At 36.2% G+C, this 17441-nt stretch overlaps 1 protein-coding gene across 1 annotated transcript in view; it reads right to left on the reverse strand.

Annotated features, from left to right (window-relative positions):
- Positions 1 to 17441, reverse strand: part of NRPC2 (nuclear RNA polymerase C2) — a 292525-nt gene that overhangs the window by 208623 nt on the left and 66461 nt on the right. The window contains exons 13-15 of the mRNA XM_089392785.1: positions 17238 to 17282; positions 16802 to 16852; positions 16470 to 16568 (exon numbers count right to left, since the gene is read on the reverse strand). Of these exons, the coding sequence (XP_089248911.1) occupies positions 16470 to 16568; positions 16802 to 16852; positions 17238 to 17282 (195 nt within the window). The remainder of the gene's footprint in view (positions 1 to 16469; positions 16569 to 16801; positions 16853 to 17237; positions 17283 to 17441) is intronic.

The raw sequence follows: 17441 nt of genomic DNA on the forward strand, positions 1-17441 counted from the left end.
GATAACAGTTTAACTTATCAAAGAAGGGATAAAGATCAAAGTGGGAATCAAATTCCCCCTCGAAGTTTTAACTCAGGTTCAAACTCAGGATTAGATATCGATTTGGGAAGTTGGTTTAATAATGCAAAAATATGGGTTCCTGTCGCTGAGATTACGAAGATTCCTTCCCAAAGGGCTAAGTTACTAAAAGCTATTGAAGCTCCTCAAGTGAATGTTTCTTAACAGAAGGCACCTGACGCTGACTATCAGGATGCTCCTATATATTTGCAAAGTTTGGATTTAGATAACAAGGATCATTAGCTATTCTTTATTACTTTGATGGTTAATGGATATAAATTGAATAGATGTATGTTGGATTTCGCTGCATCAGCTTGTGTCATGACCAAGAGGGTCATGGAACAGCTCAATTTAAGAGTTTCTAGGCCTTACTACAATATATGTGCCATAGATTTTAAGAAGATTGAAGCTCATGGGTTAATCAAGGATTTACAAGTTCATTTATCACTTTACCCTAACATTATGATTGTTATGGACATTGTTGTTGTTGATGTCCCTGATGCTTAGGGTATGCTATTATCTCAATGATAAAGTTTGGTACATGTATTTTGATTGTGCATCGTCTAGGCATGGTAAAGGTGCACGAATAGTATTAAAATCTTCCCTTGATCATGTTTTCAAATTTGCCTATTGATTGGAATTTGAAGCAACCAACAACGTTGCTGAATATGAAGCTTTGTTGTTGGGTCTTAAGTTGGCAAAGGCTTTAAGAGTTAAGTTGCTTAGTATCAAGGGAGATTCTGACTTAGTTATCATGCAAATTAAAAATAAATTTACATGTAAAAATCAAAGGTTAAGGAATTATCGAAATGTTGTATGGGATACTATGGAATACTTTGATGCCCTTGACCTTGAAGCTATCCCAAGAGAACAGAATAGTTTGGCAGATGAGCTTGTTGTAGTTGCTTCTACTTTGCAGTTATCTGATGGGTTGATCAAGGATAAGATAAAAATGGAAGTTATTTTTAGACCTTCTGTTCCAGATAATTCAGAGCATTGGCAAGTTTTTGATGATGAGAAACAAGTGATTCGTTTTCTTGATAATTTGGATGAGTTTGAAAATTTTTGGATAGATTCTAGGGAGGATGGATCTAATGATCATGAAGATATTATAAATCCTACTCCTAGGAATGTTGTTTCTTTAGAACGGCACTTTGATCGGCATAATGCCACAAAGATGAAAGAGGAAAATAAAATGGATCCAGGTGAATTCATCGAAGTAAACATTGGTACCTCTAGTGATCCCACGATTGTCAAAATTGGTAAGGGTACTAATGATGAAGGAAGGAAAAATTTAACCAATTTATTTCGTGAATATTGGGAAGTTTTAGCATTTTCTTATGATCAATTAAAAGGTTATAGGGAAGATGTCATGGAGCACACTATGCCTTCGAAAGATGAAAATGCTAAACCCTTTCGTCAAAAGCTTAGGGAAATAAATCCTAAATTAACCCCTTTGGTTCAAAAAGAGCTTTCAAAAATACTTGCAACAGGAATTATTGCTCAAACGAGGCATTCAACGTGGTGTTCCAACCTAGTGATTGTTATAAAAATGAATGGTACAATTAGACTTTGTGTCGATTTTCAGAACCTTAATTTAGCATGTAAAAAAAATAATTACCCTTTGCTAAACATGGAGACTATGTCGCAAAGAGTAACTAGTTCTGGAATGATGTCATTACTAGATGGTTTTTCTGGATATAATCAAGTATAGGTTAAGAAGGAGGATCGTCACAAAACTACATTCACCACACCATGGGGAACTTTTGAATATATTAGAATGTCGTTTGGATTAACCAATGCTGGGGCTACTATTCAAAGGGCTATGGATTATGCCTTCAAGGGTTTAATTGGGAAGATTATCGAAATTTATCAAGATGATCTTATTGTTTTTTGTAAGGATGATATTAGTCATATAGGTCATCTTAGGCAAATTTTTGATAAATGTAGAGAGTATGGGATTCCCTTAAATCCAGCTAAGTCTGTTTTTGGAGTAACTGAAGGGAAATTACTTGGTCACATTATTTCTAAAGATGGAATCAAGATTGATCCTGAAAGAGTTGAGGCAATCCAAATGATTACCCCCCCATAATCTTAAATCCCTTCAGTCTTTTCTTGGAAAAACAAATTTTCTTAGAAGATTTATCCCAAATTATGCAGAAGTAGCTAAGCCTATTCCAAGTCTTCTAAAGAAGAATGTAAAATTTTTATGGAAAGAAGATGGCAAAACGGATTTTCAAGAAATCAAAGGTGTTATTGCCAAAGCTCCTGTTTTAGTTAATCCTGATTACTCAAAGGATTTCATGATTTTCTCTTTCGCTTCTGAAGATACCATTGTTGGTGTCTTATTGCAGAAAAATAAGGATGGTCACGAGCAGCCTATTGCTTTCATGAGTAGAGCGCTTCAAAATTCTGAATTAAATTACACTACCATGGAAAAGAAAGCCTATGTCTTAGTCAAATCTCTTAAGCATTTCAGAACTTATGTGGGTTATTCCAAAATCATTGCTTTTGTCCCACATTCTATAGTTAAAGATATATTAACTCAAACGGATTGCTTAGGGACTCGTGCTAGGTGGGTTACTAAAATCCAAGAATATGATTTAGAGATTAGACCCACCAAGTTAGTCAAAGGCCAAGGCTTGGCTGAAATGATGACCAAAGGTAATGAGAAAGCTCTTGGTTTGATTTGTCTTAAAAATTCATCTTCACTTGAGCTGCAAATATTAGGAGAGCATGAGTGGTACAAGGACATTATTTATTACTTGTTAAATCTTACATGTCCTAAGCATTTAATTGCTCATAAGAGAAGGGCTCTTAGATTAAAGGCCACTAAGTATTGCCTCATGAAGGATGGCCTTGGATGGAGAAAACCTGAGGGCATAGTACTTAAGTGTGTTGATGAAATTGGGTCCAAGAAGTTAATTTCTAAGTTTCATTCGGGATTTTGTGGTGGTCATTATGCTGCTAGAACTATTGCCCACAAAATTCTAAGAGTTGGTTATCATTGGCCTTCAATGTGCATAAGTTTGTTAGAAGTTGTCAAGCCTGCCAACTGTTCACTGGGAAACAAAAGCTTGCTTCCCTGCCCTTACAACCTATGGTTGTGGAGGCACCTTTTCAGCATTGGGGTTTCGACTTCATTGGGAAGTTTCGTGAAAATTCTAGTAATGGCTACTCATGGATTTTGATTGCACTGATTATTTCACTAAATGGGTAGAAGCCATCCCTGCTAAGAATGCCACTGAAAAGGTCATTATGGATTTCATTGAAGATAATATCATTACTAAATTTGGTATACCTACCAAGATCACTACTGATAATGCCAAGGCTTTTAGTTCTTCAGATTTTTCATCTTTTTGTTTCAAGTATGGCATTGTCTTATCTCATTCATCTAATTACTATCCTTAAAGTAATGGCCTTGCTGAATCAAGTAATAAAAATCTTATAACTATTATCAAGAAGACAGTAGAAGATAATAAGCGGTCTTGGGATAGTAAAATCAAGTATGCTTTATGGGCAAATAGGATTACTAAAAAGAAAGCTATTGGTAAAAGTCCCTTTGAATTAGTTTATGGCTTGGATGTAACTTTACCTGTGCACCTTAAATTGCCAGCTTATCAACTCCTTCAGCATTTTTCTACTGATAAAGATGTTGTTCAAAATAAAATTGATCAGATTGTGGAGTTGGATGAAACTCATAGGAAAGCTTTTTATAGTATGTGTAAAATTCAGTCTAACATTAAGAAAAACTTTGATAAATCATCTCGATCTAGATGTTTGCAGGTTGGAGATATGGTACTCCTTTGGGATCGCAAGAATGAAAAGCCTGGAAAACATAAGAAATTTGACAGTTTGTGGCTAGGACCATATATTATCCAAGACATTGTTGGGCCAAATTCTTTCCACTTGAGCAGATTGGATGGCGAACCACTTGACTTACCTGCAAATTGCCAAATGCTCAAACTATTCTTCAAATATGACATCTGATACCATGGGGCATCCTTTGTAATAAAATTATTGATGAGCTTTTATTTCATGTGCTTAATGTTATATGATGATTTTTGGATGGACACTACTTATGTTATCTTGTGTGTTGCATGGATGTAGATTCTGGATTCTCACATTTCTCTGATGCAGCAACGTGTACCCAAGTATAGCCAGATGTTGACCACTGAGTGTCTACGACCTTGTTGACCCTGCCGCCTACACCTACCTACAAGTCAGTGAAAAAAGCCTTCAACCCCACAAGGTGTGGTTGGTGGCAGGCTAAGTTGCACGAAACGAGGAAACGGAAACGAGTTTCCGAAACGGGAAGCGAAACGAAACGCGACCTCCCCAAATTTTGGAAACGGGGAAACGCGAATATATATATATATATATATATATATATATATTAAAAATATTTAAAAATTATTATTATATATATGTGCAATCATAAAGCATGAATGATACATTTACATTATATGATTATAATTTATTACATTTAAACATTAAGATTAAATTTACATCACATTTACTCATAAGTCATGAATGATCACATAATGAAAATAAAAATATAGGAAAATCCAAAATCAACCTTTATTTATATTAGTATATGAGGCTGCAAGTACAATAAAGACTATAAGGCTGCAAGAACTATAGAGACAAGTCACAAAAGACTAATCCTCATCATAACAATCCTCATCAAAAATAGAAGCAGCACAATGCTCAACAGTGGATGGTAGTGCTGAAGAAGATGATGCACCAATTCCACTATCAGCCAATCTCCAAGAGAAACGACTTGCTGAATAGTGTGATGAGAGAATGAGACAAACTGCTCTTTTATAACTTTAGAATAGGTTTCTAGAACATCCCGGAAACCTAAAAAAAAAATTAAAAAAAAAAAAAAAAAAAAATTAAAAACAACACATAAATTTGGGGAAACGTGGCTCGTACGGCCTGGAAATGCGTTTCCGGCCGTACTGCCACGTTTCTGTTTCGGGAAACGTGGCAGTACGGCCGGAAACGTGTTTCCAGGTCGTACGGTACTCGTTTCCGGGTTTCGTTTCGTTTCCCGGGAGGAAACGACCCCTAGGGCCACGTTTCCTGCAACTTAGGTGGCAGGGAACTCAGAGAAGAGGTTGTCACACTAAATCCCCTCTCCCTCCGTTTAAGCTATCTCCTAGGTTAGCTAAGGGGGGGTGGTGGGGTTAGGGGAGGGGGGGGGGGTTCCCTAATGAAAAGTTAAGTTAAAAAGAGATGTGAGTTTCTAGGAGAATTTATAGAGTTAAATAGATTATTTCTTTAAGATTTATTAGCAAAAACTGATATGAGCAATAACCATCATAAGATAAGCATTAAATACATAAGCAACCAATGCCTTCCAAGTATTTGCTCTTTAAGAGATGAAATTTCATTTTGCTTAAAACAAAAGTAGAATGCTTCAAAAATTGAAAGAAAAGCAATCCTGAAATGGAGACAAAGATGACATGAAATAGTCAAAATGATAATCTACAATTAGTGTACAAGAACTAGATCAAGACATGCAAGTAGAACTCCATACTTGTCTAGTTAAAACAATGCTCTAGGTAGCAAATAAAATCCTTGAAAGCACAAAATATTGATCAAGAAAAATATTTAATTTAAATTTATATGATCTTAGTAGGCTAGAGGAAAGGAAACTCCCTCTTTCAAAATCATTTGATGAGATCCTTGAGGAAAACTGATTGGGTCCTTCTATTCTTGATCTTAGGAGTTAGTTCGGCTATTGGAGAGCTATCCCATGCACAACTAAATCCTTCAACCAAATCTAAAGATCTCTACACACTTGGAAAGGGATTAGAGGGATTAGATTATACAATGGAGTAAAAGGCTAGAGATTTCACCAAAAATCTTCTAGTGCTCTTCTTCCTAAAGTATTTCTCTAACCCAAAAACCATACAAGATAGCTTGCATATGTTAATCCAAACAAGTGGCAAAATGATAACTAGCATAATCCAAAATACATGTAGAACATAAAGCACAACAATTGAAATAACATCACCTCAAGAAATGGAAGGAGAACACCGACACAATAGTACCCCAAAATCTCTTTTATTATATGAGAGATGAATACAGAATCCAGCAGAGTCTCGTAAGCCCAATAGCTCGTTCTATGATACAATGTGAGAGCCCATGGCTCTATTATATATAGAGTTGGGAACAAATCCCAATGAAAAATGACAATGACAAATGGCATCGGAGCCAATCCCAATGTAGAAGTAATTAAACAAGTGGTATGAGGTAACAATCCCAAAGAGAAATTCAAATTTGTTCAATGGAGCTTCAATACCAAGTGTAAAAATCAAATTTTGGCAAGTGGACATCATTTTCTTCTTCCCTTATGTGCCAAATTCGAATTTTATGATAGAATGACAAGTGTATATGGGTGGTAACCCATGTGAGGACAATTTCCCACAAAAATCTCCACCAAATATTCTCTCAAATCCTCCCAAATGTGCATTAACTTCACAAATTCGAATTTCTAAGTAAGCAACTATCTCCTTTAATGCCAAAAATTTAGTTTTAACTTTTATTTGAGCACATGTCATTTCCTTGATTTTAGGAGTCCACATCACCTTGGGACTTCACTTTAACTCCTCCATAATTTTCCACCTCATTTCCACAACATAGCATGTGTGGATATTTATTTTTGTCCATTTATTTAATTTTTGGCTTAATTAATTGCCAGATTTCCCACTAAACTTAGAAAAAGTGGGTTTTGGGGGTTGAAAACACTTTTTTTTTCCCATTGAAGTGTGTCAAAATAGAAAGTTGAAGGTGAGAGGAGTAAATTTCATTACTCATACCCCACACAAATTCTCTAGACAACACTTATTACATTACAAGTACAATTTTGTTTGCAATTTTTGACTTGTGGGAAATCTAAAAAATTAAAAAAAATGACTACCTAGACCTAACAAAATTCCACGAAATTTTTTGTGTGATCTAGTATGGTAATAATATACATCGACTCTAAACACTAAGATGTGTTAGGGGCTCAACTTCAAACCACCACCCCAACTTTGGGGTAAAAAGTGAGTGAAAACAAAGAAAATTATTCGCCTCTGAAAAATAAGCGATACTTAACCAGATAAAAAAAAACACTCGAAGGTGTACTCATTTGCTAATCGAGTCCCAACATCCTAGGCCTGTTACAGACTCAAAAACTCATCATTACTAGTATCACTTATTACAATTCCCAGTAGGGTGTGGAATCTGAGTACAAGAAAGATGATGAGAAGATAGAAGTAGAGATAAAAAATTATGTTGACTGATGATATATGATGGTATAATTATCCTTTGGATCATCCTTGGGCGTGGAGTCTTCATATAATCATCAGGTGCCACTCCAGTGGTCAACAGACCCATAGGAGTACACCCCCTTTTTTCGCAAAAGTGACAGCGCCTGATCGATGTGTCTGTGTCGTCCAGTTATCTTCATCAGCTTGACCATCATGTTCTAATGTAAACCCATTTTGCATGTATATGATGTAAATAATCCCAGTAGAACCGTTTCATGTATGTAACAACTTAGGTAAACTTATCTTTCTAGTGACGATCTCCATTCTGGGAGGTTTTTTGTCTCACCAGTCCATTCTTTGATGGTCGGCAGAGTTTTCCCCTCCGGTCTTACCCCAAAGCTGCAATAGATTTTGTCGCTAGAATCTTAGGCAAGTCCTAGTGTTCTAGATCAAGTCTATGTAAAAGTGATTTGAGAATAATCCTAACTATTTGGTTCGGTTATTTTATTGCAAATTGCTTAGTCTGTTGGATTATATTCATGTTGCAGAAATGGGTAGTCAGTGAGGGTCTATTACAAATGGGTTTTCCCCCTTATGATGTAAAAAAATATGAAAATCATAACGTAAAGTGTCTTGAGAGTTGGAAAAATAATTTATCCCCTCATAGGTTAATTAATTAAATATTTTGGCCCAAAATTAATTAAAATCCTAAGCCAGAAATTTTATTAATTCTAGGTCCTAGGTAGTAAATTTAAATTCTCTAAAGGCAAAATTCGTCGGTCCTAAAAAATTAAATTTTAAAACGTCCCGAGACTAAGGTAAATTAATTATTTTGTTAAATTTTAAACCATTGGTCCTGGGAGTTAAGTCAAAGTCAATTTTTTGGGGAAATTAACTTAAAAAAATTATTTTTGAGTTAATTAAAATGCATTTAATTAAAATTTTCGAATTTCCCCAAATATTTAAACATTTCGACAGATGAGATTAAAAGAAATTTTAATCTTCATCAACGGTCGAGATTGCTTTGACGAGGATCACTCAAACTAGCCGTTGGAGGATTTATCTTTAAATAAAAGGTATTTTGTCAGTCTATTCATCCAATCTCTGAATCATGTACTAAGTTCTCAAGCTCTCTTGTATACTTTTTTGAATTAATACAAAAATCTTTGGGGTTTCAACGTGCTATGGTGTTCCTCGTCATGAGCTTATGGTAACATTGTTTTAATTTCTGCTTAATGTTATGTGAAAACTATCAACCAATAGCTCTTTAGAATAATCTGAATACAGGTACCTTATTCAGTTTGTTAGATCTAGGGTGACATTCTAAATTTTGATCAAAGTAGCAGGTATCTGTATTTCTTCAGAATTTCATTGTTGTTATATTTCTCTACTGGGTTTGATGGTTGATCTAGTGTTTGCAAGAGATTTTTCGAGTTTTCGTTAAGCGTTTGGGGATAGTTCTCGATTGGACCAGCCAACTCTCATTGTATATTTTCTGAAGAGCCTACTTCACATAAGCTTCGGGGCATATCCTAAGATTAAATTATTTTTCCTGCAGAGTGTTTTTGGGCTAGTACCTCTCCAAAATTTTCAAAATTTATTTTTAAACAATTAAGGAAAATTGATAGATTTGGTTGTTGAGAGCCTCAGATTATTAGATCTCGGAACAGAGTTGGACTCGTACTCCTTTGATCTGATAGATCTACCATCTTTGTTCATATATCTGTAATTTTTTTAGGTTTCCTGACTAGGGTTTTTGGGGTTTTATTTATTTTTGTATATCTCGGTTATGGGTGTTTCTTTGTTGTCATGTCGTTGTAGATCCAAAGGATAATTTTTACTTGAAGCCAGATCTAGGCCCTAGAGGGTAAGATCTGGCCTCAAAATCATTTGCAGGGGCATTATTCCAAATTATTTTCAGTTTGAGGATTTCAAAGTTTAGATCTAAGGTTTTTCTACAAGAGTTTCGACGACAAATTTTCAACAGAAGAATATATCATTTTAATTAGAAATTTTTGGGAAATTCTCTTAGGTTTTTGGATACCATTTTTCTCCTGTCTGCTGCCTAATTGAACTTATTTTTTGCTGCGTTTTTCTCTTCTCTGGAAAATTTAGAGAATTTTGCTGCCTGCATTTTTGTTTTTCTTCTCTTCATCTTTGTGTCCTCATCTCCTTGCTGCCTGAATTCTTCTTTCCCACTGCCATACGACGTTGTAGCCTCCCTCTTCGCAGCTCCTTAACCTGCAAAAAAACCCTCATCTCCCTTGACTTCCTAACCCCTCAAGCATCCAAGCTAACCCTCGCATCTATTTCCCTGTCCGCATTCCATCTCTCGTATCTTCAGACCTAACTAGTCCCTCCATCCGCAGCCATGCTAAACTTGCAAATCATAAAATGCAAATCCCTAGTTGCAGCTCTCTCCAACGTTGCCTCCCTAATGCGTCCTTCATTATCTTTGCAGCTCCCTCCTCCATGGCCATATACTAAATCGCATACCTTGCCACTGCCCAAACTGCTTATCCTCTTGACCTGCTCTAGTTCCTTTCCGCCGCTATCCAAACCTGTATACGCACAAGCAAACAATTCGTTTTCATTTTTTTTATTTTGTTTGATCTTTGGGTTAGGGTTAGATTAGTCTTGATTTGTTTACGATTTTCTTTTTCTCTTTTTTAACGTTTGTTTAAAAAAAAAAAAATTGGTGTGAGATTTTAATTTTAGTTTGATTTTGTTTTATTAAATTTCATTTTCTTTTATGACATTTTGATTAAGTTGTTAGTTTAATTTTTAACTTTGATTTTTTTTATCTTGAATTTCATTTTGTCTCATTTTTTTATTATTATTTTTTTAAAGAAAATTATAAAATTAAAATAAAAATTTTCAAAATTTTCATGACTTTGAAATTTCGAATGAAATAAATCGAAGGACCCATGCTTTCACATTTAAAATATTAGTTTTTTTGTGGCCTATGGCCCATTAAAAAAATTAATTTATTAAAGTCTTTTATTTACATTTGTCACATTAAAAAAATCTTAATTAAATATTGGCCACATTAACTTGCTTAATAAAACTTAGCACATCGAAGAATTTTTCCTAAGGAATAATTAAACTGTTAATCTAAAGTTCCTTCTTGGTGTCTTTTTGTGTTAAGGGTAAAACCTCTAAAAGAAAACTTTTGTGGTATTAAACATTTTGACTTCTACATAGTCAAACACACTTAATTTTTAATCGTATCTAAAAATTGACTATAGGAAAGCATCAAATTTTCCTAGATTTGGGTCACTAAGCACAAATCATTTTAATTCTAGGATTGTGAATTGTTTAGCATTTAAATTTCAAGGTTTTTCAAAGTATTTAGATCTCTAGAAATTTAATTGCTAGAATATTTTGCATCTATTGAGATTGATCGTCATATTAATTGCTTGAATTATTCGATGTTCATTGCATGTTAAATATTTTGTGAATATTTTGAATAATTATTAAAGCACTCTGTCGTGTAATTGTAATAAATTGCATATCTTTGTTTCCTAAGCTGAGTATTTTTTGAACATCTGTTGGCATTGATATTAAATTGTAAAGAAGTGTTTTGTTCTCTTTGAGCTATAATTGTATCAAAAAGATTTGAAGTAAGCTTGTAGTTTAATTGTGATATCTTCAGGGGTTTATTTCTAAGTCTTCATCCAGTAAATTGAACATCTCATTTTGGTGATTAAGGGCTTTCACGACACAAGCCTTTCTGATCCTCAAGTCTAACTTCATCTCATCATCTCGTGCACTTGCATTTTCAGTTAGTTCTGCATAACTAAAATTTACTTCCAAGCATAAGCTTCGTCGATAGAGAGATAGGTATCCATCCATCTTTGCTTGAGAAGCACGCTTTTAATAGTACTTAAAATGGTGACCTTGCAGTCGTTAGAGCCAAAACTCTCTGCAACGCCGAAGGCACCGGGTATGTTAGATTTTCACGAGAGGTATCGTTAATCACACCATAGTGTGCTTCATCTTATCTTCTCTCTGCCAATTACTACGAAATCGGGCTCAACACAGAAAGGATCGAAGGATTAAAACTTAGATAGGAATTTAACTAAAATTAACCAAGATTCTTGCATATCACATTAGTTTTAGGATCTGCATTTCATCTAAGACAATCATTCATCTAAGCAGCAGTTGCTAATCGATTACTTGGTCTTCATTTCCCTCGCAAGATTGTTGACTCCATAAAGCACTGGTATCAATCGTTTAAATTCAATCAAATCCTGTAAGTCTTGATAAATCTTAATCAAGTACTTGGTCGCTTCACTGTGTCTCCCGAACTGGTTGGGAACTAGTTCTCTTTCATTCCATTTCCATAAGGTTTACCCCCCTTATCTTGTTATAGGGAAACATTTTAAACGGAGAGATTAGGGATCAGGGTGACAGCCCTCGATCTGAGTCGTTGTCGTGGTGCCTAGACATTATGTGCGACAATAGAACCAATAAGTTATCTATACAAGGTGGGGTTCACTGCTTCCTGCTCTGACGCATCTACCTACCTCCAATTGGTAATCATAGGAGTAGACATGGGTCTAACGTCCAACATCTTGAATTTCTTCAAGATCTCCAAGTGTATCTTCCTTGACCAAGGAAGATATCCCCATCTATTTCTCGTACCTCTAGACCTAGAAAATAATGCATCAGCCCCAAATCCTTCATCTCGAACTTTGCTTCCAAGTCCCACTTGTAGTCCTCTATGAGTCTTGGTGACCTTGTCAAAAATAGATCATCCACATATACCACGAGAATGAGAGGCTCACCTCCTCCCATAAAATAGTAGAGGTTTTAGTCTGCCTCACTCTTCACAAAGCCCATTTGCTACAAGTAATTGCCAATCTGACCATACCATGCTCTGAGAGCTTGCTTGAGTCTATATAGTGCTCTCTTCAATCTGCATATATGGGTATCCCTCCCATGCATCTCAAGTCCCTCTAGTTGTTCAATGTACACCTCCTCTTCTATTATTCCATTCTGAAAAGTCACCTTGACATACATCTAATGAATATTCCATCCCATTTGTGTTGTTAGAGAGACCACTACCCTGATGGAAGTGTATCTAACCACTAGAGTAAATGTCTTCTTATAGTCTATTCCCTCCTTTTGAGCAAATCCCTTGGCCACAAACCTAGCCTTGTACTTCTCCACACATCCATCTGCAACGTATTTGATCTTGTAGATCCAACGAAAACCAACGACTATCCTTTCAACCAGTCTAGGTACAACCTCCCACACATCATTCAGCATGGAGTTGTACTCCTCCACCATTACATCCTACCACAATTGATACTGTACAACCTCTTGATAACTAGAACGCTCACTGTCAATGAGCTCACTCATCAATGCCTTATACCCTAAACACCTTTCTAGTGGCCTCCTATCCCTGATGCTCGATCTAGGAGCATCCACAAACTCCTCTACCTGTTGTTGTTGCCCCATCTGTTGTGAACTCTCCTTTGCACCTGTACTTGCACCTATGCTAGTCATTGTACTCGTACTAGTGCCCTGAGCCTAAGATCCCTATTCATCCCTTATAGCTTTTGTTGGTTCACTCTGATCAACTATTGGCAACTCACAAGATCTCTTGAAGGATTTCTCCTCCTAGGACTTAACCTCGCATCTCACAATAATCTTCCTGCTACCTGGAATGTAGATCGTGTATGCCTTGGACGTCTCGTTGAAGCCAACGAAATATCCCTTCTCTACAGCGGAATCCAACTTGGTGCGTTTATCATCTAGAATGTGACAATATGTTATGCTACCAAAAATCCTGAAGTGTTCGACTTTAAGCTTCTTTCTCGTAAATGTCTCCTTGGGTGTCATCTTCTCCAATGCCATCAGTGGGACCCTGTTCTCAATGTATACTATTGTACTACATGTCTCTGCCCAGAGAAATCTAGACATGTCCTGGTCATATAGCATCACCCTAGTTGCTCCAATTATCGTCTTGTTCTCTCTTTTAGAAACCCCATTTTGTTGCGGGTTGTATGAGGTTGTCCATTCTCTCTTGATGCCCTCCTTCACACAAAACTCCTTGAAAGCTTTCTCAATGTACTCACATTCATTATTTGTCCAAAGAACCTTTATCTTCCTCCCTGTTGAGTCCTCCACAAGAGCCTTAAACTCTTGGAAGCGATTGAAGACTTCGTCCCTTGTCTTCAATAAGTAAATTCAGGTCTTCCTGGAGAAGTCATCAATGAAGGACATGAAATACTCATACCCCCCTAAGAGATTTTGTTGACAAGATGCCACATATATCTGAATGTATCAAGTCTAGCACACCTATGGATCTATTGTTACACACCCTCTACACACATCATCACATTTCGTGCTTATTTTTGGAACTACTGTCACGGTCTCCCTAAGAACTTTGAGCGTTATGTGATGCATATGCCCCATCCTCCTATTCCATAATTCTCCTATGTCTCTGCTACTGTTGCTGCTCACTAGTGCCTTTCGAGTCTCCAACTGCAACCAATATAACTCGTTGCTTCTCACCCCAATCTCTTTTACTGACTTCTGATGTTAGTGCTTTATGTACACCTTTTATTCTCGAAAGCAGACATCGTATCCTTTATCATAAAGAGAAGAAACTGAAATCAAGTTCATTCCTAAACCTGGCACATACAACACAACTATAACATGAGTACTCTTGCCTGACTTTCTCTGAAGCGTAACTATCCCTCTCCCAACTGGAGTGCACTTGGACTAATTTCCCAATTGAATCTAAAAGCCCATCTCCTCATCCTAGTAACTAGAGAAGTAATTTTTAACCCCTGTCATATGATACGACGCCCCACTGTCTTGAAGACAGCTCATCCTCAAGTCTTGAAGACAGCTCATCAATATTTGTTGAAGTCGTCGTCTACTACTCCTTCTTCTTATCACCTTTCTTTCTATTCAGACATTCACTAACATAGTTTCCTTCCTAATTGCAACCAAAACACTTGATTTTACTCAAGTTCTTTTTCCAGTCGGACGGTGGTCGGAGGAGAGCGAAGGAACAGGGACGCAATTTGGAGAATATGTCAGACAATCTGAAGGTGGTCGAAGGAACAAGACGCACCAACAAGGCAATGGACAAAAGCTAGTCACAGCAATTGGGAGTGATGCGTATGTTTGAATTCGGCGGTGGACACAGAGTCAAACTGTGGTGGAACAGTGAGAGTGGACACAAAGTCAGACTATGGCGGACAAGGCACTAAATTTAGTCGGGCAGGGAATTGACGGCGAAGAACAACAAGGATGTAGCGGCTAAGGGTGTTGAATGCAACGAACGGATGAAGAAGCCAAACAACAGATGTTTGTGTTTTTCAGTGCAACAAATTTAGCCTGAGGACCAAACTCACTCCGATACCAAATGGAGCATGAATGCTCAGTAATAGACAGAAAATATGTATATATATATATATATATATATATATATATATAAACTAAAAGATGGTTATCTTACAATGAGGGTCCCTGGCTTATATACCACCATGGGTACCTTTTCGGGAAAGAACATAATCTTATGATCGTGCCCTTTCATATAATTACACTAAATAGTTTTTACATAACACATATATAAATATATGGACTATAATGGAATTTGATATCTCACACATTAAAAACTTTCATTAAATCTTCCTAAACCTTTTATGGTGTTCACCTTCAAACTTAAATCAACAAAAAGTTTATATGCACCAATAGGACGGAATATTGGCAGTGTATCCACCCCCAACAACCGTGGTGAAATGAGCCACTAAATGCACCTGACGAATTGCACAGGCGGGCAAGAGCTCTACGATATGCTACAACAGGCACAAGGGTGGCAGCTTTACTAGCATACGACAATGGTACAAAGCAGGGTCAGAATGAGACGAGACAGAAGCAGCCAAATGGAATTCATACGACTGTGCACAATGACTGTCCCAAGTATAACTATTGTGGGGTGTTTTTCGTATGGCACAAATCTACAAATGGCTTTCGTAGTTATTGTGCGATCGACAGGGTGGACAATAGGGTAACCGGAGAAGTGACTGCAACTGTGATTGAAAGCAATGTCAGCTAAGTTGGTTGTGCAGGTGGCTGCAGGGTTGTGACTACGACTAATGGCAGTGGTGGCTGTAGTTGGTTGCACAGGTGATGGCAAGACTCGGATAGCAGCACACAAAAGCACAGGTGGCATATGGTGGTCGCATTGGCAGCTATGCCACTGCTACTGTTGACCACTTATTTCAAAATAATTTTTTTAAATACATATGTATAATATAACATGGATTTTTTTACATATAATTTTTTAATAAATATATATGTATACATTACTTTTATGTTTTTATAAAGTTTACATATATAATCTCATTCTTTTTTTCTGTTTTTCTTGTTGTTGATGGCCAAGGGCCTTTTCTTTGTCACGGACGTTGGAACAAGAGAAACTCAAAAAAAAATTGAGTGTGGCTAAAGCCTAACCAAAGGCCTGGTGATCAGAAAATGCGGATCTAATACCAATGGAACAAACAAGGTTCGGATACTCACGAATATTTAGAACATCTAGAATATGTAAATATCCATTATAGGACAAGTAATATTTAGATATAAGAATGTTGAAGGTACAAGAGATATAATTGGTTACAAATGAGAGTCATATTTCTATACCAGGGAAGGTACCCCTTCACAAATAGTCATGTCTTTTAGAACATTTCTCTTCAAAATACTAATTATTATTAACTATTAATTATATATTTATGCTAATAACATTCAGTAGCAATATTGTGCGACCCAAGTTTTGACTGCAGAAATATTTAGCAAGCCACTTGATCCAGATAAGTTTATGCATTTTAAAAATAAGCCTGGTGTAATTTCTAGTATGACCATTAAGGGAGGGTGGCAAAAGTATAGTATGTAATGATCATCTATCTAAGTTGCATGGTACATTGATGGCCTCACTCACATAACAGAATTTTTTAAAATGGCAGGAATGTAATTGGAATTGTTTGTCTCTCAATCGCTGTTGCAAAACTCTACGCTTTTGCTCTATGCAAGTTTATTAACAGTGACTTAGAACCTAATGTTCCCTATCATATATAAAATGGGAAAACTGCTTTGTAGTCCTATACCTTCAAAGTCTATTCACTGTACCTTATCATCAATGGCATCTGAATTAAGCATGGCCTCCAACATCCGTCTTAACATGACAGCCACATAGATACATTTTGGCCGAAAATTATATTGATATACCTGTGATCAAAGCAATAAGAAAGCAATTACTTTAAAAATTATTATAGCAATCTCATTATCAGTAAAGTATGTGGCAAGATTGGTACAAGTTCTTAGAAAGATCAACAGGCTTCTATGCCAATAGAAATTTCCATGTCAATGCAGTTTGGTTGCATTGTAAACATGTACACAACTATAAACCAGAAACACCCAAAATCATGACCAGAACTTGACAGATAAGTAAAGCGTCTAACCGGCACATTTGCAAGGAAGACATTAAGAAGGATATCCCGAGCCTCATCAACCTTAAATAAAAAAGGGAGAAAATGTGTTAGAGCCCACATATGACCAAATGCAGTCAGTGCAACTGGCGTAATATACCTCCTGTATATTACTAATAGAAATACTATATAATATATGTTCAAATAACACCTAAATCTCTATATACATATATTACTAATTACTAAAGAAATCGCATTCTTCAAATGTAACATCACATCATTATGTTATCAATGCATAAGGCATTCCTATCCAATATAAAAATAATTGATCCAGTCTCCGAGAGAACAAGTAAATTGTAATGTCAAAATAATATGATGATTAAATATGACGCAGTGCATCAACGAACAGAAATCATTTGCTGCAAAAATAACAATGGTTAAGCACTTCACATTCATGCAAATGTGTCACCTTTGATCGTTCTGCCTTCGCCCAAGATGGTCTCAAACTTTTCACCTGGAAAAGCAAAGAAAACATTTTTCAAAACATAATGATACAAAATTTTCACATGTCAATTTAATGGGAACAAAGAGGTACTACCCAATCTCAGTGTCATAGAATAACTCCATCAAACATTACACATACAGAAGAATAGAACTGCATGAAAATCCTCAA

The sequence above is a fragment of the Pinus tabuliformis genome, chromosome 1_1 (genome assembly GCF_031772625.1).
Source record: "Pinus tabuliformis cultivar Carrire ecotype Pingquan chromosome 1_1, CPIR1, whole genome shotgun sequence".
NCBI classification, from domain to species: Eukaryota; Viridiplantae; Streptophyta; class Pinopsida; order Pinales; family Pinaceae; genus Pinus; species Pinus tabuliformis.